The sequence below is a fragment of the Mustelus asterias genome, chromosome 19, assembly GCF_964213995.1.
Source record: "Mustelus asterias chromosome 19, sMusAst1.hap1.1, whole genome shotgun sequence".
NCBI classification, from domain to species: Eukaryota; Metazoa; Chordata; class Chondrichthyes; order Carcharhiniformes; family Triakidae; genus Mustelus; species Mustelus asterias.
In genome coordinates, this window is record NC_135819.1 from 4,465,173 (window position 1) to 4,491,345 (window position 26,173).

The following is a 26,173-nucleotide window of genomic DNA, read 5'->3' on the forward strand; positions in this document are numbered from 1 at the left end:
GACTACTTACTGTGCCCACCCCAGTCCAACGCCGGCATCTCCACATCATTACATTAACATTGCAATGAAGTTATTGTGAAAATCCCCTAGTCGCCACACTTCAGCACCTGTTCGGGTACACTGAGGGAGAATTTAGCATGGCTAATGCATCTAACCAGCACGTCTTTCAGAGTGTGGGAGGAAACCGGAGCGCCCGGAGGAAACCCATGCAGACACGGGGAGAATGTGCAGACACTGCACAGACAGGGACCCGAGCCAGGAATCGGACCCAGGTCCCTGGCGCCATGAGGCAGCAGTGCTAACCACTGTGCAGGTAAGAAGGAGATCGCAGCACTCATGGGTCTGGATGGACCTCTCCACTGTCTGATCCAGGGTGTGGATATTATCTGGAAGCTCCTTCAGATCTTCTCGCAGGTCATGCAGAACTTTCAGCATCTTCCAGCTTACGAACAATTCTCGATGTGGATCATCAACCTGGGCTTCAATATGAGCCTGGCTCCCACAATGCTTTATTGGTTGCCTTGGCGATCACAGTATCTGAAAGCTAATCGGGAGTGCGTGTGGTTTTTTTTTTTTGCAGGTTCTGATCCGAAAAATATTTGTGAACTATATTCACTGATGTGAAAGTATCGGTTGCAGACTGCAGGGGAATACAAGTTTATTTATTACTCACAAGTAAGGCTTACATTAACAATGAAGTTATTGTGAAATTCCCCTAATCACTACACTCCAGCGCCTGTTTGGGTCACTGCACCCTAACCAGGACGTCTTTCGGACTGTGGAAGGAAATCAGAGCACCCGGAGGAAACCCACGCAGACACGGGGAGAACGTGCAAACTCCGCACAGGCAGTGACCCAAGCCGGGAATCGAACCCGGGTCCCCTGGCGCTGTGAGGCAGCAGTGCTAACCACTGTGCCACCGTGACTGAGATCCAAAGATGTGCGGGTTAGGTGGATTGGCCGTGCTAAATTGACCCCAGTGTCAGGGGGATTGGCAGGGTAAATGTGTGGGGTTATGGGAATAGGGCCTGGGTGGGATTGTGGTCGGTGCAGGCTCGATGGGCTGAATGGCCTCCTTCTGCACTGTAGGGATTCTATGAGAGCAGGGTCAAGGTCAGGTGGCGTTTGAAAACCAAGACCCTGTTAACACCCGCTGCCTTGGTTACCACATGAAGTGTGGCCCCACCATGGCAACCAGCTGTGCAGCCCCACCTCAGCAACAGTCAATGGGTTTGGGAGGGAGAGGGAGAAAACAGGCCATAAAAGCCAGCAAAATGGGGAATGCACAAGAGGTCAGAAATAGAGGGGGAGTGGATGCTCCAGAGGGGTTGAAGGAGATTAAAGAGGAGGGATGAGAGCACGGAGAATTTGAAAACAAACATGAGAATTTTCACTTTGCTTAATCAGAAGTCAGTATAATTTTGTGAGCACAGGGCTGACAGGGGAATGGACTTAGAATCATGGAAGAATCAGAGAATCCCTACAGTGCAAAAAGAGGCCATTCGGCCCATCAAGCCTGCACCGACAACAATTCCACCGATCCCTGTAACCCCACTAATCCCCCTGACACAAAGGGGCAATTTAGCATGGCCAATCCACCGAACCTGCACATCTTTTGGACCGTGGGAGAATGTCTGTGCGGAGCCTGCACTGTCACCTGAGGCTGGAATTGAACGCGGGTCCCTGGCGCTGTGAGGCCGTGCCCCTCTGATTTGCAGCGAGCTAAGAGAAAGGCAGTAGAGTTTTGAATGACTTCAGGCTTACAGAGGGTAGAATGTGTGAGAGCAGCCAGAAGTGCATTGGAATAGTCTAGTCTAACAAAGGCACATCTAACAGCGGATGAGGCTGGAAGGGGCGGCACGGTGGCACAGTGGTTAGCACTGCCGGCTCACAGCGCCAGCGACCTGGGTTCAATTCCCGGCCTTGGGTCACTGCCTGTGCGGAGCCTGCACATTCTCCCCGTGTCTGCGTGGGTTTCCTCTGGATGCTCTGGTTTTCTCCCACAGTCCAAAGATGTGCTAGTTAGGTTGATTGACCAGGCTAAATTGACCCTTAGTGTCGAGGAATTAGCAGGGTAAATACGTGGGGTTGCGGGAATAGGGCCTGGGTGGGATTGTGGTCGGTGCAGGCCTCCTTCTGCACTGTAGAGATTTTATGATTCATAATGGGGTCGAATGTGACACCAAGGTCGCAAAAAAACTGGTTTAATCTCTGACTATTGGTGGGGCGAAGGGTGGAGTCTAGGAAACAAATGTGCATGGGATCAGTGACGTCTTCCTGCTGGAATGGGTGAGCACCGTGTTGGTCCCAGCACAGGGAGACAGAGCGGTGATTCACAGAATGTCCCTGATTGGAAACAGTGTCTGAAAGTCCCAGGTGAACATTGTGCTCCCTCATTCACATTCACACTGAAGGGAGGTGATGGCCTAGTGGTATTATCACTAGTCGATTCATCCAGAAACCCAGCTAATGCTCTGGGGACCCGGGTTCAAATCCCGCCACGGCAGATGGTGGAATTTGAATTCAATTTAAAAAATTTGGAATTAAGAATCTACTGATGACCATGAAACAATTGTCGGAAAAACCCATCTGGTTCACCAATGTCCTTTAGGGAAGGAAATCTGCCATCCTGACCTGGTCTGGCCTACATGTGATTCCGGAGCCACAGCAATGTGGTTGACTCTCAACTGCCCTCTGAAATCATAGAAACCCTACAGTACAGAAAGATGCCATTCGGCCCATCGAGTCTGCACCGACCACAATCCTACCCCCATATCCTTACATATTTTACCCGCTAATCCCTCTAATCTACGCATCCCAGGACACTAAGGGGCAATTTTAGCACGGCCAATCAACCTAACCCGCACATCTTTGGACTGTGGGAGGAAACTGGAGCACCCGGAGGAAACCCACGCTGACACGAGGAGAAACTCCACACAGACAGTGACCCAAGCTGGGGATCGAACCCAGGTCCCTGGTCCGCTGTGCTACCGTGCCGCCCAAATGGCCCTAGCAAGCCACATGAAGGAAGTTCACCACCACCTTCTCAAGGGCAACAAGGGATGGGCAATAAATGCTGGCCTAGCCAGCGAGGCCCATGTCCCACAAATGAATGAAAAATAATCACTCACCATGTACACTGGTTCTCCTACCTCTGGCCTTGCCACTCTGCGCCTTCTTTTGAACTGAAAGAAAAGAGGGGCAACCGTGATTGACAGATCCGGTCGCCTTCACCTCACTGCCAACAAAAGCACCAAAGATTGGAGACATCGGAAGTCAGGTCTGTAGAGCAACGAGACGTCAGCCACTCAAGTAAGAGTCTGAGAAACTCAAACGTTAAGCAACAGATTCTGTTTCTGTGCAGATGCTGCCTGACCTGATGAGAGTTTGTGCCCCAATAGGAAAAAGAAGTTCAGACCAGTTCCCATTTCCCCGTTTTACTGGTGTACCGCTTTGAGGTATACAAGACCAGTTCAGACCAGTTTTCTCATTTCCCCGTTTTACTGGTGTACCACTTTGAGGTATACAAGACCAGTTCAAACCAGTTTTCTCATTTCCCCGTTTTACTGGTGTACCACTTTGAGGTATACAAGACCAGTTCAGACCAGTTTTCTCATTTCCCCGTTTTACTGGTGTACCACGTTGAGGTATACAAGACCAGTTCAGACCAGTTTTCTCATTTCCCCGTTTTACTGGTGTACCACTTTGAGGTATACAAGACCAGTTCAGACCAGTTTTCTCATTTCCCCGTTTTACTGGTGTACCACGTTGAGGTATACAAGACCAGTTCAGACCAGTTTTCACATTTCCCCGTTTTACTGGTGTACCACTTTGAGGTATACAAGACCAGTTCAGACCAGTTTTCTCATTTCCCCGTTTTACTGGTGTACCACTTTGAGGTATACAACACCAGTCCAGACCAGTTTTCTCATTTCCCCGTTTTACTGGTGTACCACTTTGAGGTATACAAGACCAGTTCAGAGCAATATTCTCACTCCCCGGTATATACTGTTTTTTCCGCAGTTCCTCCACTAATATTCCTGCAGCCCACGACGCAGTTTCTTCTGGGACTTGCTGAGAAGTTTTAGTCACCGCAGAAGCGGGGTTGACGTCAGACACTGAGCAGGACCGAGTTAAACCCCAAAGGTACTTACAGCATATATGGCAAGGACTGTCACAATGATCAGGAGGAGCACAACACCGACACTGATCCCAGAGACGAGCCTCGTTTGTCTGTCAGTCGCACCTGCAACACAGGAGGAACCTCTTTACTCAGCGGGTGGTTAGAACGTGGAACCTGCCACCGCACCAAGTAGCTGAGGTGGATCGCATTTGAGGGGAAGTGGGATGGGTACATGGGGAAGAAATGAATGGGGTATTTTGATGGGTTAGGGTGAACTGGGGTGGAAGGAGGCTGGTGTGTAACTTCAATACTGGCATAGTTGGGCTGAATGGCCTATTTCTGTGCTGTACATTCTGTCGTTCTATAAGACCTTAAGATATAGGAGCAGAATTAGACCATTAGGCCCATCGAGTCTGCCCCGCCATTCAATCATGGCTGATATGATTCTCATCCCCAGTCTCCTGCTCCCTCCCGTAACCCTTGATGCCCTTATTGATCAAGAACCTAACTATCTCTGTCTTAAAGACACTCAATGACCTGGCCTCCACAGCCCTCTGTGGCAATGAGTTCCACAGATCCACCACCCTCTGGCTGAAGAAATTCCTCCGTATCTCAGTTTTAAAGGAGCGTCCATTCACTCTGAGGTTGAGTCCTCGAGTTCTAGTCTCTCCCACTAGTGGAAACATCCTCTCCACGTCCACTCTATCCAGGCCTCTCAGTATTCTGTAAGTTTCAATGAGATCCCCCCTCATCCTTCTAAACTCCATCGAGTACAGACCCAGACTCCTCAACCGCTCCTCATATGACAAACTCTTAATTCCTGGGATCATTCTGGACCCTCTCCAAGGCCAGCACATCCTTCCTTAGGTACGGTGCCCAAAACTGCTCGCAATACTCCAAATGGGGTCTGACCAGAATCTTATGCAGCCTCAGCAGTACATCCCTACTCTTGTATTCTAGCCCTCGAGAAATGAATGCTAACATTGCATTTGCCTTCCTAACTGCCAACTGAACCCACACGTTAACCTTAAGAGAATCCTGAACCAGGATTCCCAATTCCCTTTGGGCTTCAGATTTCCAAAGCCTTATCCCGTTTAGAAAATAGTCTACGTCTCTATTCTTCCTACGAAAGTGCATAACCTCACACTGTCAGCGAAGCCTCAGTTTCACCTCTGTCACAAGGTTGAGGGTTCAAACATAGAAACATAGAAACTAGAAGCAGGAGTAGACCATTCGGCCCTTCGAGCCTGCTCCGCCATTCATTTTGATCATGGCTGATCATCAAATTCAATATCCTGACTCCCCCCATATCCCTTGATCCCTTTAGCCCCAAGAGCTATATCTAACTTCTTCTTGAAATCACGCAAGACTCAGTGCAGAGCCTTGAGCATCAAAAAGATTAGGTGGAGACCCCAGTGCTAAACTGGGGGAATGCTGCATTGTCAGAGGTGATGTTGATTTGATTTATTATTGTTGCATGTATTAGTATACAGTGAAAAGTATTGTTTCTTGTGCGCTATACAGACAAAGCATACCATTCATAGAGAAGGAAAGGAGAGAATGCAGAATGGAGTGTAACAGTCATAGCTAGGGTGTAGAGAAAGATCAGCTTAATGCAAGATAAGTCCATTCAAAAGTCTGACAGCAGCAGGGAAGAAGCTGTTCTTGAGTCGGTTGATACGTGACCTCAGGCTTTTGTATCTTTTTCCCAAAGGAAGAAGGTGGAAGAGGGAATGTCCGGGATGCGTGAGGTCCTTAATTATGCTGTCGAAGCAACGGGAAGTGCAGACAGAGTCAATGGATGGGAGGCTGGTTTGCGTGATGGATTGGGCTACGTTCACAACCCTTTGTAATTCCTTGTGGCCTTGGGCAGAGCAGGAGCCATACCAAGCTGTGATACAACCAGAAAGAATGCTTTCTATGGTGCATCTGTCAAGGTTGGTGAGAGTTGCAGCGGACATGCCAAATTTCCTTAGTCTGTTGTCTGTTGGTGTTGTCTGTTTGAACAAAATGCTGAACCGAGGCTCCGTTTATAAGTTTATTTACTAGTGTCACAAGTAGGCTTACATTAACACTGCAATGTTAATGAAATTGCTGGCTCACAGCGCCAGGGACCCGGGTTCGATTCCAGCCTCGGGTCACTGTCTGTGCAGAGTCTGCACATTCTCCCCGTGTCTGCGTGGGTTTCCTCCGGGTGCTCCGGTTTCCTCCCACAGTCCGAAAGATATGTGGGTTAGGTTGTTTGGCCATGACTCTTCGGGTCCCAGGATGTGAAGGTTAGAGGGATTAGCAGGGTAAATATGTGGGGTGACGGGATTGGGCTTGGGTGGGATTGTTGTCGGTGCAGACTCGATGGGCCGAATGGCCTCCTTCTGCACTGTAGAGATTCTATGATTATAGATGGACTGGTGGTGATTTAACCTGAAGATCACCACCAGTCCACCTATACTTCCCCGCATGGTAGGGAATCAGAATCCCGACAGTGCAGAAGGTTAAATCACCACCACTCAGTTCTCCCTCCTCAAAGGGGAATGCAGCCTGTGGTCATCTGGGACTGTAGCAACTTTACCTGGATTGGACCAGCAACAGGGTATCTTAGCTGAAGCCTAATGCTGCCCTCAGTCACCATCCAGACTTCCCTGCAGCACCTGTGAGATAGATAACCCTTACCCGGTCTGGCCTACATGTGACTCCAGAGCCAGGGCAACATGGTTGACTCTTAACTGCCCTCTGAAATGGCCGAGTAAGACACTCCATTCAAGGGCAATTAGGAACAGGAGATCAATGCTGGTCCAGCCAGCGCCTCCCATATCCCATGAATGAATAAATCTAAAATTCTTGGTGATCCACAGCCTCAGGAACCTGGAGATTCCATCATTCCCACTGCTGCCTCAAAAAACCATACAGCACAGAAGGAGACTAGTCAGCCCATCACATCTGGGCCATCTGTTTAAAAGAACTATTCAAGTATTCCCACTGGCCTGCCCTCACCTTATAGTTTTCTCCTTATTTATTCTATTGAAACCCACTCACAAATTTGAACAAATCCTTTAACGTAACATAAGAACATAACATAAGAACTAGGATCAGGAGTCGGCCATCTGGCCCTCGAGCCTGCTCCACCATTCATTAAGATCATGGCTGATCTTTTCGTGGACTCAGCTCCACTTACCCGCCCGCTCACCATAACCCTTAATTCCTTTTCTGTTCGAACATTTATCTATCCTTGCCTTAAGAACATTCAATGAGGTAGCCTCAACTGCTTCACTGGGCAGGGAATTCCACAGATTCACAACCCTTTGGGTGAAGAAGTTCCTCCTCAACTCAGTCCTAAATCTGCTTCCCCTTATTTTGAGGCCATGCCCCCTAGTTCTAGTTTCACCCGCCAGTGGAAACAACTTCCCTGCTTCTAACTTATCTGTTCCCTTCATAATCTTATATGTTTCCATAAGATCTCCCCTCATTCTTCTGAATTCCAATGAATATAGTCCCAGTCTACTCAGTCTCTCCTCATAAGTCAACCCTCTCAACTCCGGAATCAACCTAGTGAATATACCCGCCCCCCCCCCCCCCCCCCCCCCCCACACCCTTCAGTGCCAGTATATCCTTTCTCAAGTAAGGAGACCAAAACTGTACACAGTACTCCAGGTGTGGCCTCACCAGCACCTTATACAGCTGCAACATAACCTCGCTGTTTTTAAACTCCATCCCTCTAGTAATGAAGGACAAAATTCCATTTGCCGCTTTAATTGCCTGCTGCACCTGCAAACCAACTCCTTGAGATTCCTGCACAAGGACACCCAGGTCCCTCTGCACAGCAGCATGCTGCAATTTTTTACCATTTAAATAATAGTCCATTTTGCTGTTATTCCTAGCAAAATGGATGACCTCAATTTACCAACACTGTACTCCATCTGCCAGACCCTCACCCACTCACTTAGACTATCTATATCCCTTTGCAGAATTTCAGTGTCCTCTGCACACTTTGCTCTGCCACTCATCTTAGTGTCATCTGCGAATTTTGACACACTACACTTGGTCCCCAACTCCAAATCATCTATGTAACTTGTAAACAGTTGCGGTCCCAACACTGATCCCTGAGGCACACCACTAGTCACTGATCGCCAACCAGAAAAACACCCATTTACCCCCCACTCTTTGCTTTCTGTTAGCTAACCAATCCTCTATCCATGCTAATACATTACCCGTAACACCGTGCACCTTTATCTTATGTAGCAGTCTTTGGTGCGGCACCTTGTCAAATGCCTTCTGGAAATCCAGATACACCACATCCACAGGTTCCCCATTGATCACTGCACATGTAATGTTCTCAAAGAATTCCACCAAATTAGTCAAACATGACCTGCCCTTCATGAACCCACGCTGCGTCTTACCAATGAGACAATATATATCCAGATGTCTTGCTATTTCTTCCTTGATGATAGATTCAAGCATTTTCCCTACTACAGAAGTTAAGCTAACCGGCCTATAGTTACCCGCCTTTTGTCTACCTCCTTTTTTAAACAGTGGCGTCACATTTGCTGTTTTCCAATCTGTGGGAATCACCCCAGAATCCAGCGAATTTTGGTAAATTACCACTCGTGTATTTGTTATTTCTCCCGCCATCTCTTTTAGTCACTGGGATGCATTCCATCAGGACCAGGAGACTTGTCTACCTTTAGCCCCATTAACTTGCCCAACACTACCTCTTTGGTGATAATGATAGTTCCTAGGTCCTCACCTGCCAGAGCCTTCCTGTCATCAATTTTTGGCATGTTATTTGTGTTTTCCACTGTGAAGACCGACACAAAATACCTGTTCAATGCCTCGGCCATTTCCTCATTTCCAGTTATTACATCCCCCTTCTCATCCTCTAAAGGACCAATGTTTCCTTTCACCACTCTTTTTCGTTTTATATATTTGTAGAAACTTTTGCTATCTGTTTTTATATTCTGAGCTCGTTTGCTCTCATAATCCTTCTTACTTATAGCTTTTTTCGTGGCTTTCTGTTGACCTTTAAAGATTTCCCAATCCTCGAGGTTCCCACTAATCTTTGCCACTTTGTATGCATTTTCTTTCAGTTTGTTTCCCTCCTTTATTTCCTTGGATATCCATGGCTGATTATCTCTTTTTCTACAGTCCTTCCTTATCACTGGTATATACTTTTGCTGAGCACTGAAAAATCAGTTTGAAAGTCTTATGTTTGCCCACACTGCAGGATGGACCTTGGGATTGTTGGCTATTTATTGTTGAACTGCCTGCCATTACTGATGATGATAACTGGTTGAGCAATGAGGTATTGGAGTGCGTCCAGCACACATCCATCAAATCAATCGTCGCTTTCCAGAGGAGGAAATTGAAAAGAAATATGAATGAAAAAAATAAAATTGGGTCCGATTCTGCGCATTTGGGAAAGCAGGAGAGGAAACGAATTGTTAGCGGCGGCACAGTGGTTAGCACTGCTGCCTCACAGCATCAGGGACCCGGGTTCAATTCCGGCCTCAGATCACTGTCTGTGCGGAGTCTGCATGTTCTCTCCATGTCTGCGTGGGTTTCCTCCGGGTGCTCAGGTTTCCTCCCACAGACTAAAGATGTGCAGATTAAATGGATTGGCCATGCTAAATTGCCCTTTGTGTCCAAAGATGTATTGGTTAGGTGGATTGAATCATAGAATCATAGAATCCCTACAGTGCAGAAGGAGGCCATTTGGCCCATCGAGTCTGCACCGACAACAATCCCACCCAGGCCCTATCCCCGTAACCCCACATATTTACCCCGCTAATCCCTCTAACCTACGCATCCCGGGACACTAAGGGGCAATTTAGCATGGCCAATGCAGCCAACCCGCACATCTTTGGATTGTGAGAGCATTTGGAGGAAACCCACGGAGACACGGGAAGAACGTGCAGACCCCACACAGACAGTCACCCAAGCTGGGAATTGAACCCAGGTCCCGAGAGCTGTGAGGCAGCAGTGCTAACCACTGTGCCACCGTGCTGCCCCAATCATGGATTGGCCATGATAAATTGCCCCTTAGTGTCCAAAGATATGCGGGTTAGGTGGATTATCCATGCTAAATTGCCCCTTAGTGTCCAAAGATTTGCAGGTTAGCTGGATTATCCATGCTAAATTGCCCCTTAGTGTCCAAAGATTTGCAGGTTAGGTGGATTGGCCATGCTAAATTGCCCCTTAGTGTCCAAAGATTTGCAGGTTAGGTGGATTGGCCATGCTAAATTGCCCCTTAGTGTCCAAAGATTTGCAGGTTAGGTGGATTGGCCATGCTAAATTGCCCCTTAGTGTCCAAAGATTTGCAGGTTAGGTGGATTGGCCGTGCTAAATTTCCAGTGCTACGAAAATAGGGTGGAGCGGTGGGCCCGGGTGAGATGTTCTTTCAGGGATATGGCACAGACTCGATGGCCAAATGGCCTCTCTCTGCTCTGTTGGGATTCTATAGTTCAGGGAGTTCAGTGCAGCCACTTCAGGCCAAAGAGTCTCTTTCTGTATTGTGAGGTTGTGTGGTTAACTGAAGATGCCTTCAGTACAAAGCCAATAGATACAAACCGGGCTTCAGGGAACCAATCACGTCGACCTGCACCGTTGTGAATCTGGTTCCCAGCCTATTCTCAGCGGAGCAGACGTAGTTCCCCTGGTCACTGAGTGAGATGTTCTCCACTTGGAGTTTCAGATGATTTGTTACTCTGCTCAGCAAGACTGTTCCATTGAGCATCCAAGACATTTTGGCTTTGGGGTTGCTGTTGGATATACACAGCAACTCGAGTGGTTCATCTTCTATCTTCACTATCTCTCCCTCTGGTCTCACTGTGAGATTTACAGGCCCATCTGTAAGAAAAGAGCATCATAAAAACAGGTGGAGAAAAACCATAGCGGGAGGCAATGGTCTAATGGTATTATCATAGAATCCTACAGTGCAGAAGGAGGCCATTCGGCCCGTCAAGTCTGCACCGACCACAATCCCACCCGGGCCCTATCCCGATAACCCCATGCATTTACCCTAGCTAGTCCCCCTGACACTAAGGGGCAATTTAGCATGGCCAATCCACCTAACCCGCACATCTTTGGACACTAAGGGGCAATTTAGCATGGCCAATCCACCTAACCCGCACATCTTTGGACACTAAGGGGCAATTTAGCATGCCCAATCCAGCGAACCTGCACATCTTTGGACACTAGGGACAATTTAGCATGGCCAATCCACCAAATCCACATATCTTTGGACACTAAGGGTCAATTTAGCATGGCCAATCCACCTAACCTGCACATCTTGGGACACTAAGGGGCAATTTAGCATGGCCAATCCACCTAACCCGCACATCTTTGGACACTAAGGGGCAATTTAGCATGGCCAATCCACCTAACCCGCACATCTTTGGACACTAAGGGGCAACTTAGCATGGCCAATCCACCTAACCTGCACATCTTTGGACACTAAGGGGCAATTTAGCATGAGCAATGCACCCTAACCTGCACACCTTTGGACTGTGGGAGGAAACCGGAGCACCTGGAGGAAGCCCACACAGACATGGGGAGAATGTGCAAACTCCACACAGTCACCCAAGGCCGGAATCGAACCCAGCTCCCTGGCGCTGTGAGGCAGCAGTGCTTACCACTGTGTTGCCATGCTGCCCAATTTATTGCGAGACTTTTCTTCCAGAAACATTCTTTCTCACTCAAGACATAATTCACCTAAGAAATTGACTGGTTTACAATATCCCAGCGGTCACTAAATAGTCAAGAAACAACATGCAGCCCACCTCAGCCTGATAATGAGCCAAGCACACCAGTAGGACCCGGTCTGTCTGATGTCTGCCTGATAATGAGTCAAGCACACCAGTAGGACCCTGTCTGTCTGATGTCTGCTCGATGCTGAGTTAGGCAATCCCAGCTAGGGCACCCTGAACCTCAGTTCCCCTTAGCTAGGGCAGGTAAGGTTCCTGATCATTATCCAGCAATCCCTGCTTCCAAAGTAGGATCAAACTTGGCAATATTGGTCCCCCATTGCTGGATGGCCTGCTAATGCCCACTGTCCCTATCCTCAGGTGAAGACCAGACACTCGGGAAAGATCACAGATCAGCAGAGAAGGCAGCCATTCGGCCCATCATGCCTGTGCTAGCTATCTGGCAGAGCTATCCAATTGATCTCACTTCCCCTCCACCTCCCCCCCCCACCCCACCCCCCAAACCTGCACCTTCTCTTTCCCCCAGCAAATTCTTTTTAAAATATTTTTTCATGGGATATGGGCATCGCTGGCGAGGCCAAATTTATTGCCCTCGGAAAGCTGGCAATGAGCAATCAAACCCACATGGTTGTTGGTGAACCCACGGAGCTGCTAGTTTTCAAGTACGTAACCAATTCCCTTCTGAAAGTTAGGATTGTATCTGCTTTCAGGTGGCGCATTCTAGATCACAAGCACTTGGAGTGGCACGGTGGCACAGTGGTTAGCACTGCTGCCTCACAGCGACAGGGATCCAGGTTCGATTCCCGGCTTGGGTGACTCTCTGTGTGGAGTCTGCTCGTTCTCCCCTGAGTCTGCGTGGGTTTACCCCGGGTGCTCCGGTTTCCTCCCACAGTCCGAAAGACATGCTGGTTAGTGTGCATTGGCCATGCTAAATTCTCCCTCAGTGTACCTGAACAGGCACCGGAGTGTGGCGACTAGGGAAATTTCACAATAACTTCATTGCAATGTTAATGTAAGTTTAAGTTTAAGTTTATTTATTAGTGTCACAAGTAGGCTTACATTAACACTGCAATGAAGTTACTGTGGGTTTCCTCCGGGTGTTCCGGGGCAGCACAGTAGCACTGTGGTTAGCACTGCTGCTTCACAGCGCCAGGGACCCAGGTTCGCTTCCCAGCTTGGGTCACTGGCTGTGCGGAGTTTGCACGTTCTCCCCGTGTCTACGTGGGTTTCCTCCGGGTGCTCCAGTTTTCTCCTACATTCTGAAAGACGTGCTGGTTAGGGTGCATTGACCCAAACAGGTGTCGGAGTGTGGCGACTCGGGGAATTTCACAGTAACTTCATTGCAGTGTTAATGTAAGCCTTAATTGTGATGAATAAATAAACTTCAATTTTAACTTTTTCCTCCCACAGTCCGAAAGATGTGCTGGTTAGGGTGCATTGGCCGTGCTAAATTCTCCCTCAGTGTACCCGAACAGGCGCCAGAGTGTAGCGGATTTTCACAGTAACGTAATTGCAGTGTTAATGTAAGCCTACTTGGGACACTGATGAATAAACTTTAAACTTAAAACTTACTGCATGAAAAAGACTCGAGACAATGTTTAAAAGCAAATTACTGCGGACGCTGGAATCTGAAACCAACAGAGAAAATGCTGAAAAATCTCAGCAGGTCTGGCGGCACCTGTAAGGAGAGAAAAACGCTGACGTTTCGAGTCCAGATGACCCTTTGACAAAGCACAAAGCAGGCGTCAGCTTTGACAAAGAGTCAACAGGACTCGAAACTTCAGCTCTTTTCTCTCCTTACAGGTGCCGCCAGACCTGCTGAGATTTTCCAGCGTTTTCTCTTTTGGTTTGAGAAAATGTTTGGTGCATGCCCAGGTTTAATTGGGCAAAGAATCAGCACCAAGGAGGGAAAGTGAGAATTGGTCATCCTATCTGTACAGCACTTACATGAAACCTGGAGCTGTAGAGTCTTCGGTATCCTTGTATTTTCATGAGTGATGTAGCAGTTGATGAATTTACTGTGGTCGTTCGCTTGTGGCACAAATGCGATCATGGACATAGCATTGAAGCTTCCATCACAACGAGTTTCGACAGATACCAGAGAGCTTGGCTGCAGCTTCTCCTTGCCTGCATACCAATCCACCAGAATCTTTTTCGGATAAAACCTGATTATATTCAAGTACAGAATGGCAGGCTTGTTCTCTTCCAGTGGTGTGCTCAGGAATGAAACCTGAGAAATGGAGACAGCTTAAACAACAAAAGAGAAAAGTATTAAAGCGCTTTGTTGGACGCGGGAATTTCACAGTAACTTCGCTGCAGTGGGCGATAACTTCAGTCAGGCAAATGGCCTGCTGGAGTATGAACTTCCTGATTGAGTCCCTTTGCCTGGTGTGGAGGGGGGCTGGGGGAGGGGGCGGGTCGGGAGGACGACCTCCTCCTGGGCCTGGCGAGGAGTGCCATCAATAGGTCCAGGCAGCAGGCGATCGACGGGGTCATCCATCCTGACTGTCTGCCCCTCTACCGCGGCTATATTCATGGCCAGGTGTCCCTAGAGAGGGAGCATGCGGTGTCCACGGGCACAGTTCACGCCTTCCGTGCCCGCTGGGCACCGCAGGGGCTGGGGTGTATTATAGAACCCGACAATCACATTTTAATTTGATGTTTTAAGTTTCCTTTCTGCTTTTTGGTTTGGGCTGTTCCCCCTCCTTTTGGGGAGCTGCCCTTTTTGATTTGTCCCTTAGTTAAATTTGATTTTGTCGAATTTGTTGGTACACAAAAATAAGTCCCTGATTGAGTCCGGGACACTAAAAGATATCCCTGATTGGGCCATTAATTAGGACTCAATCAGGGAGCCTCATGTTCCCTATTTAAAGCAGGTGTGTCAGTCTCTCTGCCTGCTGAAGCGGGGAACACACAGGGAGCACACAGGGATCACACTGTTGTATAGTATGCCTTGCAAATAAAGGAACTTTTGATGACGGGACCTTCGCCTCTGTGGAGTTATTACACAGTGTTAATTTAAGCCTCACTTGTGACTAATAAATAAACTTTAACTTTTTACTTTGAAGTAACCCAGCTGTCAGCTCATACATTCAAAGAACAAAGAAAATTGCAGCACAGGAACAGGCCCTTCGGCCCTCCAAGCCTGCGCCGACCATCCTTGCATTTGGACTAAAACCCCTTCTGGGGACCGTATCCCTCTATTCCCATCCTATTCATGTATTTGTCAAGATGCCCCTTAAAAGTCACAGAACCACAGAATAATTCATTAGGTGTCCGGTTTAAATTTAAGATTACTGTTTGTAAAAAGTTGGGAACGTATATTTGTTCTGGTGTCACAACAGTCGTTCTCCATCTCTCATAGATTCAGAGGCGTTTACAGCATAGAAGGAGGCCCTGCGGCCCATCATATCTGCGCCAGTCAACAAGGATCTGACTACACTGATCCCATTTTCCAGTGTTTGGCCATAGCCCTGGAAATTACGGCAGTTCATCCCGATGGCCACCTATTCTCTCTGCGTGTGTTATTCATGGACGAATGATCTATTCACTGAAGCAGCCAGTACAGTTCCAATCTGATAGACACCCAGAAAGGTTAATGCTTCTGAGGAATAGCTCTCGATAGAAGGATTACCTTTTCTCATAGATTCAGAGATGTTTACAGCACAGAAGGAGGCCATTCAGCCCATCGTGTCCATGGCAGTCAACAAGGATCTGACTACACTCATCCCATTCCCCAGCACTTAGCCCATAGTCCTGGAGGTTACGGCTGCGCAAGTGAATATCTAAGTAAATATCTTCAATGTTACGAGAGTTTCTGACTCCACTATCCTTTCAGGCAGTGAGTTCCAGACTCCCACCACTCTCTGGATGAAAAAGTTTCTCCTCAATTCCCCTCTTAGCCTTCTACATCTCACCTTAAACCTCTACCCCCTCTGGTCATTGACCCCTCCACTCATGGAAAAAGTGCCTTCTTATCCACCCCATCCCTCTCAGCCTTCTCTGCTCCAAGGAACACAGCCACGGCCTATCCAATCTCTCCTCATAGCTCAGACGCTCCAGCCCAGGCTGGTGAACCTCCTCTCCAGTGCAATCACATCCTTCCTATAAGGTGGCGACCAGAACTACACACAGTACTCCAGTTGTGGCCTAACCAGTGTTTTATACAGTTCCAGCATGACCTCCCAGCTCTCATCTCACTCCGTGCTGAAGCCACTGGGTCATGCCAGGCGATGATAGCAAGACTACCGTGCCCATCTGCACCCTCACCCAAACAGCTTGGTCGACACCCATGGACACTGAGTTGCTGTATATTTTCCAATCACAACCTGTTGGATTGTGTCCTCGTAATCAGGTCATAGGTGGCACGGTTCGCACTGCTGCCTCACAGCGCCAGGGACTCAGGTACACGTTCTCCCCGTGTCTGCATGGGTTTCCTCCGGGTGCTCTGGTTTCCTCCCACAGTCCAAAGATGTGTGGGTTAGGTGGATTGGCCATGCTAAATTGTCCTTAGTGTCAGGGATTAGCAGGGTAAATATGTGAGGCTATGGAGATAGGGCCTGGAATGGATTGTGGTTGGTACAGACTCAATAGACCGAATAGTCCTGCAGAAGTTAATGGGCAGCTACTGATAACAACTGTTGGTTTGAGTCTTTCTTACTTGGTGCATAGATTAGCAACCTTCCTGCCGAGAGAGGACTCACTGAGCTTCACTGGTCCAATGGGCCATAGTGGGACAACAGCAAAGGCACTGGGTACGATGGGCAGTCGCTATTCAGTGAACCCTGACATTGGCACTTGTGTTCTGTGTCAATCGAGTGTGAAATTACTGTTTCTTCCTGTGTTGCGCGACTGGTGGCCACAATGCTGTGGTCTCCTCTCCTGGATACAGTCCTGGTTCACCGTCAGTTTCTCCTTTGTGTGGCCATCTGTTCGCAGAAGCTAAAAACCAAATATTGCGCTGGGAAAACTGAGACTGCCATTCTGGGAACAACCGGCATCCTGTCCTGTTTAAAAACATGTCCAGAGGACTGGAAAGGAGCTAATATAACACCGCTGTTTAAGAAGGGAAGGAGGCAGCAAACGGGAAATTATAGGCCGGTTAGCCTGACTTCGGTCGTTGGCAAGATTTTAGAGTCCATTATTAAAGATGAGATCGCAGAGTACTTGGAAGTGCATGATAAAGTAGGACTGAGTAAGCACGGCTTTGTCAAGGGAGGTCATGTCTGTCAAATCTGTTAGAGTTCTTTGAGGAGATAACAAGGAAGTTAGATAAAGGAGAACCAGTGGACGTGATTTATTTAGATTTCCAGGAGGCCTTTGACAAGGTGCCGCATAGGAGGCTGTTAAATAAGTTAAGTGCCCATGGTGTTAAGGACAAGATCCTGGCATGGATAGAGGATTGGCTGACTGGCAGAAGGCAGAGAGTGGGGATAAAGGGGTCTTTCTCAGGATAGCAGCCGGTGACTAGTGGTGTGCCTCAGGGGTCGGTGCTGGGACCACAACTTTTCACAATATACATTAACGATTTGGAAGAAGGAACTGAAGGCACTGTTGCTAAGTTTGCAGATGATACAAAGATATGTAGAGGGACAGGTAGTATTGAGGAAGCAGGGGGGCTGCAGAAGGACTTGGACAGGTTAGGAGAATGGGCAAAGAAATGGCAGATGGAATACAATGTGGAAAAGTGGGAGGTTATGCACTTTGGAAGGAGGAATGGAGGCATAGACTATTTTCTAAATGGGAAAATGCTTCGGAAATCAGAAACACAAAGGTTAACGTGCAGGTTCAGTCGGCAGTTAGGAAGGTAAATGCAATGTTAGCATTCATGTTGAGAGGGCTAGAGTACAAGAGCAGGGATGTACTTCTGAGGCTGTATAAGGCTCTGGTCAGACCCTATTTGGAGTATCGTGAGCTGTTTTGGGACCCATATCTAAGGAAGGATGTGCTGACCTTGGAAAGGGTCCAGAGGACGTTCACAAGAATGATCCCTGGAATGAAGAGCTTGTCGTATGAGGAATGGTTGAGGACTCTGGGTCTGTACTCGTTGGAGTTTGGAAGGATGAGAGGAGATCTTATTGAAACTTACAGGATACTGCGAGGCCTGGATAGAGTGGACATGGAGAGGATGTTTCCACTAGTAGGAAAAACTAGAACCAGAGGGCACAACCTCAGGCTGAAGGGACGATCCTTTAAAACAGAGATGAGGAGGAATTTCTTCAGCCAGAGAGTGGTGAATCTGTGGAACTCTTTGCCGCAGAAGGCTGTGGAGGCCAGGTCATTGAGTGTCTTTAAGACAGAGATGGATAGGTTCTTGATTAATAAGAGGATCAGGGCGTTATGAGAAAAGGCAGGAGAATGGGGATGAGAAAAATATCAGCCATGATTGAATAGCAGAGCAGTCTCGATGGGCCGAGTGGCCTAATTTTGCTCCTATGTCTTATGGTCTTATGGTCTAGGTGCATTGGCCGTGCAAAATACTCCCTCAGTACCCAAACAGGCGTCGGAGTGTGGCGACTAGGGGATTTTCACAGTCACTTCATTGCAGTGTTAATGCAATGTGATACTAATAAATAAACTTTAAAACTTTAAACTTTAAGCATCAGACAGTACTGAACGCTGCCCTCCAATATCAAACATCCCAGGATACATTATTTCCAAAAATAAAAGCAAATCGCTGCAGAATCTGGAAATCTGAAATAAAAACAGACAATTGCTGGATAAATTCAGCGGCTGGAATGTTACAGCCTTGCCCGTCCCGAAACGTGTGGAATTCACTCCCACAGAAAGTAGTTGAGGCCAAAACATTGTGTGATTTCAAGAAGAAATTAGATATCGCTCTTGGGGCCAGAGGGATCAAGGGATATGGAGGGAAGAGGGATCAGGATATTGAATTCGATGATCAGCTGTGATCAAGATGAATGGCGGAGCAGGATCGAAGGGCCGAATGGCCTCCTCCTGCTTCTAGTTTCTATGAAACAGTAAAATCCCGCCCGGGTTAAAGGGACTTTCCCATGTCTGCCCCTCGCCCGCTCCGATTCCTGTGGCGGGTGGGGCGCTAAAATTCCGGCGAGCCGGTCTGTGGAGAGAGAAACAGAGTAAATGCTTCGAGTCTGGTTACATGGACGCGAAAAGTTAACTCTGCCTCTCTCTCAACACAGACGCTGCCAGATCTGCTGAGGTTTTCCAGCATTTTTCTGGTTCAGTGGAAATTAGTCCCTACTTTGAAAGCCTCTCTTCCATCCAAATAGGCAACATAGAATCCCTACAGTGCAGAAGGAGGCCATTCAGCCCATCGAGTCTGCACCGACCACAATCCCACCCTGGCCCTATCCCCATAACCCCATGCATTTACCCTAGCTAGTCCCCCTGACATTAAGGGGCAATTTGCCAATTCACCTAACCTGTGCATCTCATAACCCCACATATTCGCCCCGTTAATCCCTCTAACCCCATGCATCCCGGGACACTAAGGGGCAATTTAGCACAGCCAGTCCACCCAACCTTCACATCTTTGGACACAAAGGGACAATTTAGCATGGCCAGTCCACCCAACCTGCACACCTTTGGACTGTGGGAGGAAAACGGAGCACCCGGAGGAAGCCCATGCAGACATGGGGAGAACGCGCAGACTCCACACAGACAGTGACCCCATCCGGGAATCGAACCTGGGTCCCTAGTGTTGTGAGGCAGCGGTGCTAACCACTATGCCACTGTGCCACCCCGATGGCTGCACAGTCACTATGGGGACCTGATTTCAGCACTCACCTTTGATAATCAGCTGTGATATGTCAGGCTCTCTTTTATATCCAATTCTGGAACAGAAATAGAATCCAGCATCTGACCCGATTAATCCTCTGATGTGCAGTTGGGCAGTGTGAAGGGAAATTATTGAGCTCGAATAATGAAAAAAGGAAGCACATCGGTTTAAATCGGAGGTGTTTGCAATGATTGCGACCCTTTTTCGGTCATTGGCGTGTTTGTAATATGACCATTGCAGGGATGACATCTCAGCCACCTTTGCTTTGGAGAATTGTGTAGATATTTTGGGTGCCAAAGTCGGTTTCTGGATGGCATCTGCGTACTTGCAGCTGATTACCACATCTTTGTTTAGTTCACCAGAGATTACCTTCTTAAGTTGTGCATTGCTACCAATGTTCCCTGGAATACAAATTAAAATTTACAGCGGGATAGAACGGGCATTTAAATAAAATAATCACAGCGCACGCCATCACATGACCAAAGCAAAATAACGCAGATGCTGAAAATCTACAACATAAATAGAAAATGCTGGAAATACTCAGCAGGTCAGGCAGTATCTGTGGAGGGAGGACCAGAGTTTGTTTCAGGCCTGTTTCATCAGAACCTTTCATTTAAACGATCAATTTTAAAAAATGTATTCATGGGACATGGGTGTCGCTGACTGGGCCAGTATTTATTGCCCATCCCTAGTCGCCCTTGAACTGAGTGGCTTGCTGGGCCATTCCAGAGGGCAGTTAAGAGTCAACCACATTGCAGCATGGTGGCACAGTGGTTAGCACTGCTGTCTCAGAGCGCCAGGGACCCGGGTTCAATTCCCGGCTTGGGTCACTGTCTGTGTGGAGTTTGCACATTCTCCCCCATGTCTGCGTGGGTTTCCTCCGGGTGCTCCGGTTTCCTCCCACAGTCCGAAAGACGTGCTGGTTAGGTGCGTTGACCTGAACAGGCGCCGGAGTGTGGCGACTAGGGGAATTTCACAGTAACTTCATTGCAGTGTTAATAGAACATAGAACAGTACAGAACAGTACAGGCCCTTCGGCCCTCGATGTTGTGCCGCGCTTTGCCCGAAACCAAGATCAAGCTATCTCACTCCCTATCATCCTGGTGTGCTCCATGTGTCTATCCAATAACCGCTTGAAAGTTCCTAAAGTGTCCGACTCCACTATCAAAGCAGGCAGTCCATTCCACACCCCAACCACTCTCTGAGTGAAGAACCTTCCTCGGACATCCCTCCTGTATCTCCCACCATGAACCTTATAGTTATGCCCCCTAGTAATAGCAACATCCACCCGAGGAAATAGTCTCTGAACGTCCACTCTATCTATCCCCCTCATCATCTTATAAACCTCTATTAAGTCGCCTCTCATCCTCCTCCGCTCTAAAGAGAAAAGCCCTAGCTCCCTCAACCTTTCCTCACAAGACCTACCCTCCAAACCAGGCAGCATCCTGGTAAATCTCCTTTGCACTCTTTCCAATGCTTCCGCATCTTTCTTATAGTGAGGTGACCAGAACTGCACACAATATTCCAAATGTGGTCTCACCAAGGTCCTGTACAGTTGCAGCATAACCCCACGGCTCTTAAACTCAAACCCCCTGTTAATAAACGCTAACACACTATAGGCCTTCTTCACGGCTCTATCCACTTGAGTGGCAACCTTCAGAGATCTGTGGATATGAACGCCAAGATCTCTCTGTTCCTCCACATTCCTCAGAACCCTGCCGTTGACCCTGTAATCCGCATTCAAATTTGTCCTACCAAAATGAATCACCTCACTTATCAGGATTAAATTCCATCTGTCATTTTTCAGCCCAGCTCTGCATCCTATCAATGTCTCTTTGCAGCCTACAACAGCCCTCCACCTCATCCACTACTCCACCAATCTTGGTGTCATCAGCAAATTTCCTGACCCACCCTTCAGCCCCCTCCTCCAAATCATTGATAAAAATCACAAATAGCAGAGGACCCAACATTGATCCCTGTGGTACACTGCTGGTAACTGGTCTCCAGTCTGAAAATTTTCCATCCACCACCACCCTCTGTCTTCTATGAGATTGTAAGAAGTTTAACAACACCAGGTTAAAGTCCAACAGGTTTATTTGGTAGCAAAAGCCACACAAGCTTTCGGAGCTGCAAGCCCCTTCTTCAAGTGAGTGGGAATTCTGTTCACAAACAGAGCATATAAAGACACAAACTCAATTTACATGAATAATTGTTGGAATGCGAATACTTACAACTAATCAAGTCTTTAAGAAACCTCTATGAGATTGCCAGTTACTTATCCAATCAGCCAAATCTCCCTCTATCCCACACCTCCTTACTTTCTTCATGCGCCGACCATGGGGAACCTTATCAAACGCCTTACTAAAATCCATGTATACAACATCAACTGCTCTATCTTCATCTACACACCTAGTTACCTCCTCAAAGAATTCAATCAAATCTGTGAGGCAAGACTTACCCTTCACGAATCCATGTTGACTATCCCGGATTAAGCTGCATCTTTCCAAATGGTCATAAATCCTATCCCTCAGGACCTTTTCCATTAACTTACCGACCACCGAAGTAAGACTAACTGGCCTATAATTACCAGGGTCATTCCTATTTCCTTTCTTGAACAGAGGAACAACATTCGCCACTCTCCAGTCCTCTGGCACTATCCCCGTGGACAGTGAGGACCCAAAGATCAAAGCCATGTGTCTAATAAATAAATAAACTTTAAACTTTATTGCTGTGGCACTGGAGTCACATATAGGTCAGACCAGGTAAGGACAGCAGATTTCCTTCCCTAAAGGACCATAGTGAATCAGATAGGTTTTTCTGACAATCGACAATGGTTTCATGGTCATCAACAGATTCCTAATTCCAGATTTTTTTGATTGAATTCAAATTCTACCATCTGCCATGGCGCGATTCAAACCTGGGTCCCCATGAGTTGAGTTTCTGGATTAATAGTCTAGCAATAATACCACTCGGCCATTGCCTCCCCGATAATTGGCTAAGATAATGCACCTTCAGATCACCATGTATTCATGAAAAGTGAACTTTCATAGAATCCCTACAGTGCAGAAGGAGGCCATTCTGCCCAACGAACCTGGACCAACTCTCGGACAGTATTTTACCCAGACTTTATCCCCATAACCCCACTAATCCCTCCAACCTACGCATTTTCGGACACTAAGGGGCAATTTAGCATGGCCAATGCATCTAACCTGCATGTCTTTGGACTGTGGGAGGAAACTGGAGCACCCGGAGGAAATCCATGCAGACACAGGGAGAATGTCTGTAGGAGTTTGCACAGTCACCGAGGTCAGAATTGAACCTGGGTCCCTGGCGCTGTGAGGCAGCAGTGCTAACCACTGTGCCACCGTGCCGCCCAGAATCAATCTCAGGTGATCCTCAATAGCACAGAGGATGCACAACAATCACTCTGTGTCGGGAGCTGCCTCAGAGTGCGTTCCTTAATGATTGCACTGTTTCCTAAACCATTCACAACTCCTTAGCTACTAAAGCAGCCCGTGCCCATATGCAGCAAGAATTGGGCAACATTAAGGTGGTAAATGACGCACACAAGTGCCACGCAATGACCATCCACAAGAAGAAGAAATGTAACCATCTCTCTTTGATACTCAATGGCATTTCCATCACTGAACAACTACCATCAACATCCTGGGGATTACCATTTCCCAGACGTCTAACTGGAGCAGCTATATAAATACTGTGGCTACAGGGACAAGTCAGAGGCCAGGAATACTGCAGCGAGTAACTCACCTCCTGACTCCCCAGAACCCATCCACCATTCATATTCAGGAGTGCGATGGAATGTTCTCATGCCTTGCCTGGATGAGTGTGGCTCAAACAAGACTCAAAAAACTTGACAAAGTCCAGGACAAAGCAGCCTGATCTATTGGCACCCCCTCCACCATATTAAACATTCAATTCCTCCGCCAACGATAAACATTAACAGCAACGTGTACCACAAATGAGTTGAACTCAGCAATTCACCAATACTCTCTTTATAGCACTTTGCAAACCTACCACCTCCACCACCTGGAACGAGAAAGGCAAAGGATACAAGAGAACACCACTGCCTGCAAGTTCCCCTCCAAGTCATACACTATCCTGACTTGGAAATATATTGCTGTTCCTTCACTGTTGCTGGGTCAAATTCCTGGAACTCCCTTCATAGAATCACAGAATCCCTACAGCGCAGAAGAAGGCCATTTGGCCCATCGAGCCTGCACTGACAATAATCCCACCCAGGCCTGATCCCCGTAACTCCATACATTTACCCTGTTGATCCCCCTGACACTACGGGTCAATTTAGCATGGCCAATCCACCTAACCCGCACATCTTTGGGACACTAAAGGGCAATTTAGCATGGCCAATCCACCTAACCTGCACGTCTTTGGGACACTAAAGAGCAATTTAGCATGGCCAATCCACCTAACCTGCACATCTTTGGGACACTAAGGGGCAATTTAGCATGGCTAATCCACCTAACTTGCACATCTTTGGGGCACTAAGGGGCAATTTAGCATGGCTAATCCACCTAACTTGCACATCTTTGGGGCACTAAGGGGCAATTTAGCATGGCCAATCTACCTAACCTGCACATCTTTGGACACTAAGGGGCAATTTAGCATGGCCAATCTACCTAACCTGCACATCTTTGGACACTAAGGGGCAATTTAGCATAGCCAATCCACCTAACCTGCACACCTTTGAACTGTGGGAAGAAACCGGAGCACCTGGAGGAAACCCACGCAGACATGGGGAGAACGTGCAAACTCCACACAGACAGTGACCCGAGGCTGGAATTGAACCCGGGCCCCTGGCGCTCTGAGGCAGCAGTGCTAACCACTGTGCCACTGTGCTGCCCTAACTGCATTGTGGTGTGCCTATACCACAAGGACTATCAAGAAGGGGGCTCTTCATAACTCACTTCTGGGCAATTAGGGATGGGTAATAAATGCTGGCCTTACCATCGACGCTCACATCGCATGTATAATTTTTTGTTTAAATTGTCTCTGGCACACACTGCCTTAGTATCTCGTCAGTTTTCTTGCAATTATATCGATATATAGAAATACTACAAACCCCTAAAGTACTGAAATTTAAAGAGAAAAAATTTTTTTAAATGGGAGCAATCAAACCTGCAAGACTAAATGCCGTCTACCCTCCATTCTGGAGCAGTATGATAATGAGATTAAACACACCAACATTCCCAGGGTATCCCACTCCGTAACACACTGTAAAAAGATCCGGTGACTGACTCAGACAGCTAGACACAGTTAACTGAAGAACGAGTCTACAACTACTCATTCCCGGGCACGAGCCCATTCCCCGTGCTTTCCATTTCCCAAACTCCATTCTCAACAGAGCCTCGGATGTGGAGGGAAAGAGTCCATAGAATCCCTACAGTGCAGAATGAGGCCATACGGTCCATTGAGCCTGCACCGACAACAATCCCACCCAGACCCGATCCTCGTAACCCCACACATTTACCCTGCTAATCCCCCTGACACTAAGGGGCAATTTAGCATGACTAATCCACCTAACCTACACATCTTTGGACATCAAAAGGCAATTTAGCATGGCCAATCCACCTAACCAGCACATCTTTGGACACTAAGGAGCAATTTAGCATGGCCAATCCACCTAACCTACACATCTTTGTACACCAAAGGGCAATTTAGCATGGCCAATCCACCTAACCCGCAAATCTTTGGACACTAAGGGGCAATTTGGCATGGCCAATCGACCTAACCTACACATCTGTGGACACTAAGGGACAATTTAGCATGGCCAATCCACCTAACCTGCACATTTTTGGACTCTAAGGGGCAATTTAGCATGGCCAATCCACCTAACCTGTACATCTTTCGACACTAAGAGGCCATTTAGCATGGCCAATCCACCTAACCTACACATCTGTGGACACTAAGGGACAATTTAGCATGGCCAATCCACCTAACCTGCACATTTTTGGACACTAAGGGGCAATTTAGCATGACCAATCCACCTAACCAAAGGTTAAAAGGATCAAAAAGAAAGTCAGAAAGTCAATCTTGTACCTGCGAAATAGAGACCAGTGATAGACATGCGCCAAAACCAGACGGAGAGGGCTAGACAATTCATTCTTTGTCTGTGCTGTTCTCCTCCCTTCTGCAAAGTGACTGCAATATACTTCACATGGGAAGAGGAACCTCGGTAGTGGTGCAATTATTTCTTTTGCTGTTTTTGTTCCCTTGTGCAATGAGGTATGATTCAATTTTACTGTAAGATCCTGTTTTGATTTTTTTTTTGTTTTTCTCCCACCATCTGTTTAGCTTTCAATATCTCTGTTCTGACACCAGACCGTGAGCTTTCACATCACCCCAGAACACAGTGGTGGAACAATGGAGGCTGCAGACACCTACACAAACATGTCATGATAGGCGAATGACCCCACCCCTTCACCAAGGCAATTTAGGAGGAATCGGGCATAATCAATACCATCCCACAATTCCTACGCACACCCAAATCAACTTTAACCTTGTTCCATGACCAGGAACTGCCGTAACCGACTAAGGCAATTTGGTACCAACAAGTCC

General features: G+C 47.6%; 1 protein-coding gene across 2 annotated transcripts in view; it reads right to left on the reverse strand.

The window, feature by feature from the left end:
• Nucleotides 1-25,748, reverse strand: part of LOC144507709 (sialic acid-binding Ig-like lectin 12) — a 32,004-nt gene extending 6,256 nt beyond the window's left edge. The window contains exons 1-6 of one of the 2 annotated variants that reach the window (XM_078234919.1): nt 25,655-25,748; nt 19,588-19,980; nt 13,768-14,067; nt 10,685-10,963; nt 4,155-4,246; nt 3,132-3,185 (exon numbers count right to left, since the gene is read on the reverse strand). In XM_078234919.1, coding sequence (XP_078091045.1) covers nt 3,132-3,185; nt 4,155-4,246; nt 10,685-10,963; nt 13,768-14,067; nt 19,588-19,980; nt 25,655-25,718 — 1,182 coding nt within the window. In that variant the 5' untranslated portion in view covers nt 25,719-25,748. The remainder of the gene's footprint in view (nt 1-3,131; nt 3,186-4,154; nt 4,247-10,684; nt 10,964-13,767; nt 14,068-19,587; nt 19,981-25,654) is intronic. The other variant, XM_078234920.1, reaches the window with a different exon arrangement.
• Nucleotides 25,749-26,173: the final 425 nt, after the last annotated feature.